This window comes from Egretta garzetta, unplaced genomic scaffold, assembly GCF_000687185.1.
Source record: "Egretta garzetta isolate BGI_Z169 unplaced genomic scaffold, ASM68718v1 scaffold142, whole genome shotgun sequence".
In the NCBI taxonomy this organism is placed as follows: domain Eukaryota; kingdom Metazoa; phylum Chordata; class Aves; order Pelecaniformes; family Ardeidae; genus Egretta; species Egretta garzetta.
In genome coordinates, this window is record NW_009258955.1 from 1562186 (window position 1) to 1571384 (window position 9199).

Sequence of the window (9199 nt, forward strand, 5' to 3'; positions counted from 1 at the left end):
AAAGAGCGAGGTCCGGCAGGAGGAAAGAGCGCAGCTGGTAGTGGGGCTGTGTCATGCCCGGTTGTCTCACAAAAGCTCACACGTAGTGTAGGGCTGGGATTGCAAATAATTTTGGAGTTTGCATTTGGGACCTCGTGTCTTGAGCTCTCTGTAGTAAACAGGGTCAATGTGATATATCCTCGGATATGTGAACAGAGAACAAGCCTAGGGAAGAGACTTCCACAGTATACAATGGAATCAGTTAGACTCATGTTACAACATTAAATCCAGATCTAGCTTCCATGTTGTAAGAAATAGGCTGCAAAATTAAAAAGTGAGGGGCAAGGGGTAATGATCCTGCGCAGGAGACCATTGCATATTGAGGAGGTAAGGGATCACAGCACAGTGAGCTTGTGCTGTGCCGCACGCCCAGCGTGGCCCTCAGGCTGTCCTGTGCTGTGCCGATCCCTTGCCCGCAGGAGCAGCAGGCAGCTCCCTCTTGGTACCAGCTATTAGGCAACATAGATTTCTTTTTCTTTACTGTTTTCCCCAAATCTGCTGCAATCATTACTTCATCACTAAGGATTATTCTTCTGCCTGGGAGCAAAACATAAAAAGTGATGATGTACATCTTGCTGTGTTTGCTCTCTTGGTAAACAGGTTTACAAAACAACACCCCTGATGGCAGGAGCTACCGAATCACAGGTAGATGCCTTTAGGTTAACTCTTGCTGAGGCTTGGGGGCCTGACTTACGGCGGGGGAAGATGGCTCCACCTAACTCTCAATTCAGAGCAGTCTTCAAGCAGGAGGTACTTCTCTCCCAGAATCTGGATTCTTGTCCTTGTTCCCTGGCCTATTCATGCATTTTTAATTAACTTCTAATAGGACAAAATCTGAAATACTCCTTGGGGCAGCGCCAGGAACTGGACTCCAGGACTCCCAGCAAGTTATGCTTTTCCTGTATTTGTGGATGAAGGCACAAAATCTCTCCTCACCGTTACATTGTGTTTACTGTATCTAAGACTATAAGGGGTCTATCGATACCTAAGAGGAAGAGGAAACCGAGCACAGGTCCCCCTTTCAATGGGCAAGTGGTTTCTGCTGGGCTAGGAGATAAAAAAAACGGGTGCTAGTGCCTCTGCTGCCAGGCTTTACAAAGAAAGCCAGCGTTGTTCTCTTCCTTTCATACTACAGTTTGCGGTTGCTAGGTGTGTGCTGTGATTAATAGGGGTATTGGCTCTTCAATGAGACTTCACGTAGTTTGCGTTTCCCACTGGCTTAGAAGGAATTTGGAGGCCAGATGCTAGCTCATGATGGTTCTGTGTGTGTGTGTGCAGAACTGTGGGACTTTGATTGGGATATTTTAAAAGATGATAGGAGAATTTGAACTTCCTGGTTAGAACACTATTTTTGAACTCTGGTGTTTAAACTGACCTGATGTATGTTGGCTGTAATCTGTTTCTCGATACTACAAACGTGATCAAATCTGATTTGTGTGTGAATTTGCATAGCTGACAAATACAAGTTGAAAACACTTCATGAGGACTACGACGAAATGCAGACGTGATTTCATCACACGGATGTAAGGCACTGCCAGTGTCTTTCCTGTGAAATGCCCAGGGGCGTTTCAAAGTGAGGTTCTAGTGAATTACAGTTTGAGAATATTGCCACATGTGTAAATGCCACATTTCTTTGTGTTTCCTAATGCTATGGTGACAAGAAAAGCAGACATATACCTGACATGCCAAGAAAAGAGCTGAGAGGGACAGCTGGTGCTATTCCTGCCTCTCAACAAGATCTGTGGGGACCTAGAAATGCAGTCAATTCGTTTCTAATATCCTCAATGCCCTAATCTCTAGATGGTGTCAGAATGTACCTGACGCAGGTACTCATCCACTTCAGGCCCACATAAACCAGGCAAGAGCAGCTGTAAGAAACCAAACGACAAAGAAACAAACAAACAGGGCCTGTTCAGGTGGCTGAGTTGCCTCCCTGTTGCACAGTACCCACCATCAGACCATTTCCCAGGAGGGCAAGAGACCTGGTTCAACTCCACCATCAAACCAAGGTGCCAGAACCTTCTCTCTTCCACAGTGGTGCCTACAAACCAGCATGGGGCATTTCTACCCTGCAAGAAGCAAGGAGAAAGAACTGCTCAGCCCAGATCTCACTCAGGCACAGCCCAGAAAGGCTTGCAGATGCAGACAAGGCTTTGGTCATGGCTTGAATGTCACGATGGCTCCGGGGCTGAACCAGCTCCTAGCTGAAGAGACAGTGGAGCAGGGAGAGCAAATGTAGCTTCAAGCATGTGGGACTTTCTGCTCAGTGCTTTGAGATTAAGAAACAACATAAGCCTGGCTGGTGAGACTCCCCACTTCAGAACCCTTTTTTGTTTGAAAGCTGGTTTTCGGTTTGCCTTCTCAGGCTCCATTTCCCTCCACTTAGGACAGGATCCGTCTCCTGCTCTAGCTGTGCTTGCCTTTTTTGCTCACAAACTCAGTGTAGAATGATTATTTATTTTGAAGGGCAGGCTGTCCTCAGTAACGCAAAGACAAACATGTTCTGGTCTGTCTCTGCATTCCTCTGTCTTCCAAACATAAACTGAGACTGAAAGTGATTCAAACAGTTTTGTGGAATCACAGACTAATTTGGGTTGGAAAGGCCCTCTGGCACTCATCTCATCCGGGCCCTGCTCAGAGAAGGGCTGGTGTGGGTGTTAGGCCAGGTTGCTCAGGGCTTTGTCCGGCTGAGTTTAGAGTACCTCCAAGGATGGGGACTTGAGAGCCTCTGGGCAACCAGTTACAGCGTTTGATTACCTTCATCGTGATCTTTTCCCCCTCAGAATTGGCAAGATTTTGGTAGTGGGGCTGCAGGGGTGGCTTCCGTGAGTAGAGGCCAGGGGCTGCCCTGAGTCAGTCACAGCTGGTTCCAGCTGTCTCCAATGGACCCGCCGCAGGGCATGGCTGAGCCCGTCCTCAGGGGAGTCTGTGGCACCTCTGTGAACACGTCTTAAAGTAAGGGTGGCAATCACAGAGCAAAAGGAGAAACAAGGCCAGAGCAGGAGGAGGAGGAGGAAAAAAGACCAGGCTGGAGCAGGAAGGAGGAAAGAGAGAAGACCATGCCTGGGCAGAGGCTGGAGCCTCGTGGGTGCTTGAGCAGGAGCTGAGAGGTGCAACCCAAAAGGGGCTGCTGCAGGTGAGGGAAACACCATGCAGGTGCTGGCCCCAGTCTCCTGCGCCGCCTGCTGCCTCACCAAAGGGGCTGAGCGTAGCGTGGGGTGACGGGACTGAGGAGCAAAAGGGCAGGGGGAAGAGGTGTCTGGAGGGAAGCAGGTGTGTTTTTCCTAAGGGTTGATTGGCTGCTTTTGGTTGTCTTTGATACCAGAATCTGTAATTAATAGACTGTTAATCGGCAAATAAATAGCATTCATGGAAATTCTCTGAATGAGTAAACAGCTTTTGCCTGTGACAAGGCTTGCAGATGCAGACAAGGCTTTGGTCATGGCTTGAATGTCACGATGGCTCCGGGGCTGAACCAGCTCCTAGCTGAAGAGACAGTGGAGCAGGGAGAGCAAATGTAGTTTCAAGCATGTGGGACTTTCTGCTCAGTGCTTTGAGATTAAGAAACAACATAAGCCTGGCTGGTGAGACTCCCCACTTCAGAACCCTTTTTTGTTTGAAAGCTGGTTTTCGGTTTGCCTTCTCAGGCTCCATTTCCCTCCACTTAGGACAGGATCCGTCTCCTGCTCTAGCTGTGCTTGCCTTTTTTGCTCACAAACTCAGTGTAGAATGATTATTTATTTTGAAGGGCAGGCTGTCCTCAGTAACGCAAAGACAAACATGTTCTGGTCTGTCTCTGCATTCCTCTGTCTTCCAAACATAAACTGAGACTGAAAGTGATTCAAACAGTTTTGTGGAATCACAGACTAATTTGGGTTGGAAAGGCCCTCTGGCACTCATCTCATCTGGGCCCTGCTCAGAGAAGGGCTGGTGTGGGTGTTAGGCCAGGTTGCTCAGGGCTTTGTCCGGCTGAGTTTAGAGTACCTCCAAGGATGGGGACTTGAGAGCCTCTGGGCAACCAGTTACAGCGTTTGATTACCTTCATCGTGATCTTTTCCCCCTCAGAATTGGCAAGATTTTGGTAGTGGGGCTGCAGGGGTGGCTTCCGTGAGTAGAGGCCAGGGGCTGGCCCGGGCCGGCTGAGTTTAGAGTACCTCCAAGGATGGGGACTTGAGAGCCTCTGGGCAACCAGTTACAGCGTTTGATTACCTTCATCGTGATCTTTTCCCCCTCAGAATTGGCAAGATTTTGGTAGTGGGGCTGCAGGGGTGGCTTCCGTGAGTAGAGGCCAGGGGCTGCCCTGAGTCAGTCACAGCTGGTTCCAGCTGTCTCCAATGGACCCGCCGCAGGGCATGGCTGAGCCCGTCCTCAGGGGAGTCTGTGGCACCTCTGTGAACACGTCTTAAAGTAAGGGTGGCAATCACAGAGCAAAAGGAGAAACAAGGCCAGAGCAGGAGGAGGAGGAGGAAAAAAGACCAGGCTGGAGCAGGAAGGAGGAAAGAGAGAAGACCATGCCTGGGCAGAGGCTGGAGCCTCGTGGGTGCTTGAGCAGGAGCTGAGAGGTGCAACCCAAAAGGGGCTGCTGCAGGTGAGGGAAACACCATGCAGGTGCTGGCCCCAGTCTCCTGCGCCGCCTGCTGCCTCACCAAAGGGGCTGAGCGTAGCGTGGGGTGACGGGACTGAGGAGCAAAAGGGCAGGGGGAAGAGGTGTCTGGAGGGAAGCAGGTGTGTTTTTCCTAAGGGTTGATTGGCTGCTTTTGGTTGTCTTTGATACCAGAATCTGTAATTAATAGACTGTTAATCGGCAAATAAATAGCATTCATGGAAATTCTCTGAATGAGTAAACAGCTTTTGCCTGTGACAATATCTTACTGGAATTTTTCTTGATATAACTTGTGACTGTTGTTCATTGTCCTTTCCCAGGACAAGGATATATGCACTTTCAAATTCTCAGTCAGAGCTTAGTTGGCTTATTCCTGCCTCTCTTTTTGGAACGCCAGGACAGAGGGGCATTTCTGTATCCAGGCTGCGCTTGGAAAGTGCTTTGGCAGTTGTGTGAGATGCACTGGACCCTGGCATTAAAAAAGTGACATCAAGAGGTCTTTTATCCCCGTGCCATTTCTGAAGGAAATTTGACTAACCTGTTCTTTACAGTGCCCACCATAGTACCTGACAATGACAGGGAAGTTGTCTCCTATCCTATCCTACCCTATCCTATCCTATCCTATCCTATCCTTTCCCTCCATCTGGATGAGGCAGGAGTGCTCTGTGGGCTGCCTAGCTGCTGCCTCTGTTTGCATGTCTACCTGGGTGAAACAATAGGACTTTACTACCTCTGCTAGGCAGTGACAGTCTGTGGCCCTGAGGTTACATGACTGCAGATGACATGGGAAATGCAGCGCTTCAAACCCCTGTATCCAAAGCAAGCAGTCTTAATTGTCTAAGCTGTGGGCTATCAGTTGGGAGATGTGTGCCCTCTGTGCCCTCACTAGCCAGTGTGCAAGAAAGAATTGTGTGTCATGGGGCCTTCAGGAAAATGCCCCCAAAGGAATGATGGGGATGGCCTGGTGATGAGGGCAGCCAGCTGGGAGCTGAATTCCAAGTTTCCTCCAGGGCGACTTACCTGTTTAGAATATAAGATTCCAAGGAAAACACAGAAGTTATTCTGGCACCAGGCCCTGGAACTAACAGATGTCTACTCGTGTTGGAATTCCGTTCTTCCTTGCTTTGGGAGCGCGCAGTGACTCTGTGAAATTGCCATCCCCTGACCACTGGCAGGATGGGTGGCTGCTGCTCCTCTACTTGATCATGAGACTGGTATTTGCTGTGAATGTGGTAACCTTAGGCATTATGTAGGAGGGGACAACATCAACACACAGGCAGCCGTGTTGTGCAAGAAGCTGTTGTTGCCTTACATGATGTCTCTGAGCTGTCAATGTGTTACGCATATTCTGAGGCCGTCTTGGTGTGACGCTGTTCCTGTTCAGGCATTTCTATGTTCATTTGAGTTTTCTTTTTTATTTTTAGAAAGAATGAAGCTGCACAAGTATTTTAACTGTCTGGGTTATATGCTGTTTCTGTGATACGCTGTTTCTATTGTACGTTATAGTGATGGACAGATTTCACCTTATCGGTATAGGATACCAGAAAGGCAAGGTGAGCTGCCAGATTTTATTACTTTAGCTCCAGGAATATTTGTTTTCAAGCTGACATAAAGAAAAAATTCCTATCTCTGCTGTGACTTCAGAATAATGAGGTTTTCCATGAGGACCACTCTAAATTATAGATTTAAAACCCTGGAGTGCTATGAGTACGGTGTAATGTGAGGCTACTGAAGAACCCAATCAACTTTTGCACGTGTACTTCCTTATAAAAGTTCCATAAAATTTCACTTTCCTCAATGCATATAAATGATTTCACAACTTACTTCCATGAGAACTGTAAAAAGTTTGCTTCTTTAATTAGTGTCTTACTAATAAGCAGTATGTTATCTTTGTAGGCTGCTTTTTTATTACATACCTGTTTATAAGATTCCCCGTAAAATGGTCAGTCAAGTCTTGGAGGTCTTCAGGAACTGCAAGTGCATGTTATTTATGGAGAAAAACTGCAGAGTGAAATTACAGTGCCTCTCACTCTTGCTTTGATCAAGCAATGGCCATTTGGGCTTTGTTCGTAGGGTTTTTTTGAAATGCTAACTTATTATTTTGATTATTATGTATCAGAGAATACTGATCTGAGCACAAACTAAACTTTGATTCAGCAGACCTCAAGATACACCACAAAGACATCGAAGGGGCTGACTTGACTATTTATTCTGTTATCCATGTAAGGGTTGACCTTTAATATCTCTCCCCCTTTCATTTACAGAAAGATCATTTTGTACTTCCCTGAGATGAAAGGTTTCTGCCAGCCACACAGTCAATGTAATCACTGCCCTTCTGTGCCAGTGTTTCTGTGCCAACAGGATGCTAGAGAAGTTGTCTTCTCAGGTCAGTCCAGGCTCTCCTGCCATTTACTTATTATGGACGTGTATATCAGAGTAGTATCTTCTGTTGCTGATGCATACATGGAAGTCTGCTTGTGTGGCTCTATCTATGCCTATGCCTATATATTTTTATCGACATGTGGATTTAAACTTTTTTGGGGAGCCAGAATGTTTGCAGAAATGTCAGTACCTGGGTAACAGGCTTTATATACAATATACCAGAAACCTGAAGAGAATTTCAGCTTTGTGAATTCCTGTAACTTGGAGAGCACATTAAAGTCCTCCTAAGTTGAACCCCAGTTCGAACTTATCCTCCGGACCATTTATTTTCAGACTTAAGTTAAGGAGGATCTCTAGGCAATATTGGATTTCACACCCAAAGTCTTCCTGGATCTCTTGGGCCCACTGATCCTTTTTAGGCTCAATTAATATTCTTAAGTTTATTCTCTTGGAAATACTGTGGTGCAGCTCTGTCTCCTGTCACAATTTCTCATAGTAACTCTGTTGGCTACAATGCGTAGGTGATGTGTTTGGCACAGGCACAGGATTTTCAGCTCAGCTCAGAGCATCAGCACATCAAGTACAAAGCCACTTTACAAATCTCAGTATTTGATCTTCTGTTTGTTTCTATCTCCCTTCCCCCCCATATTTGCTGCCTCCCATCTCCTAAAACACTTTTGGTGATTAAGTAGCAACAGATACTTGTGTGCTTCAAATCAAGGATTTCTGTCTGATGTTCCATCTGTTTTCTCTTTAAGAGAGGAAGTGCATTCTCTAGGTATATTTTGGTATCAGCTTTGTTTTGTGTGTATGTACCAAGAATGGAATTGTATGGTTCCTGTTTGTAAAATAGCTGTCTCACAGGAACACACTAAATGTGAAACAGTTAATATTTTAACGTCAACTGAAGTTCATGTTGTAAGGCAAAGTTCCCATTCCACTCTTCTCCTGACATGCAGTATAGTAAGAAAGAAGAGCTGAAGATAAGCTAATGTCAAGAAGCAGCCATAAATGTCCTGCCATCGCCTACTATGGGAATTTACAGGGGGCAACTAAATAAAAGCTGACCAGGTGATCGTACTCCACCTGAAGCGTAAGTCCCAGAGACAGGAAGGCCTGCACCGAGTACATGGGAACAATCACTTCCCTGCTCCTGCTGGCCACACTATTCCTGATACAAGCCAGGATGCTATTGGCTCTTTTGGCCACCAAAGACCTTTAATTCTCCTCTGTTGGCCAGATGAAATTATCAAAAAACATTTTCTATGCAACATAAATTCCTTTCCCAGTCAGCTCAATTCTTGAGCATTTATTCCAGTTTTCATACTGAAGTTTTCTGGACTGAGCCATGTCACTTTGGTTTGCCCCTCCTGAGAGAAAGAAGCAGCTCTTGCCTCTGGAGAAGCATTAGCAGTGTTTACGATGTACCAAGGGTTGAAAAAAATTAAAAGCCAGAGGCTAATATTATGGCCACAGTATCTTGGCTGGCTGTACTGGGTCTGGCCAGGATAGACTTAACTTTCCTCATCATCACCAGCGTAGTGCAGTGCTTTGCCAAGGTTAACCCACCACACTGACACAACTAACAGAGCAAATCCTTCACCAGAAACCTGAACTGGTGCTAATCCTACCGCCAGTGTCCTTTGTCCCTTTCCAGCTGCAAGCATTCAGCACCCTCCTTACTGCAGGGCAAGCCCTCAGTCTTGCTAGTGTCACAGGAAGATAGTGCTTTACCTTCTTACTTCAGTGTCAGCCTGTTAACTTCCTTATAGAGAGACTGGCAAGGAGTCTTCCATCTGAATATAGAATCATAGAATTGTTTAGGTTGAAAAAGACCTTTAAGATCAAGTCCAACTGTTAACCTAACCCTGCCATCCCACCACTAAACCATGTCCCTAAGCACCTCGTCTACCCGTCTTTTAAATACCTCCAGGGACGGGGACTCGAGCACTTCCCTGGGCAGCCCATTCCAATGCTTAACTACCCTTTCGGTGAAAAATTTTTCCTAATATCCAATCTAAACCTCCCCTGGCACAACTTGAGGCCATTTCCTCTCATCTTGTTGCTTGTTACTTGGCAGAAGAGACCAACCCCCACCTCCCTACGCCCTCCTTTCAGGCAGTTGTAGAGGGCGATAAGGTCTCCCCTCAGCCTCCTCTTCTCCAGCCTAAACAA

General features: G+C 46.6%; 1 protein-coding gene across 1 annotated transcript in view; it reads right to left on the reverse strand.

Moving 5' to 3' along the window:
• Positions 1 to 2802, reverse strand: part of PTCHD3 (patched domain containing 3) — a 12743-nt gene extending 9941 nt beyond the window's left edge. The window contains exons 1-2 of the mRNA XM_009634565.2: positions 2797 to 2802; positions 1857 to 1907 (exon numbers count right to left, since the gene is read on the reverse strand). Of these exons, the coding sequence (XP_009632860.1) occupies positions 1857 to 1907; positions 2797 to 2802 (57 nt within the window). The remainder of the gene's footprint in view (positions 1 to 1856; positions 1908 to 2796) is intronic.
• Positions 2803 to 9199: the final 6397 nt, after the last annotated feature.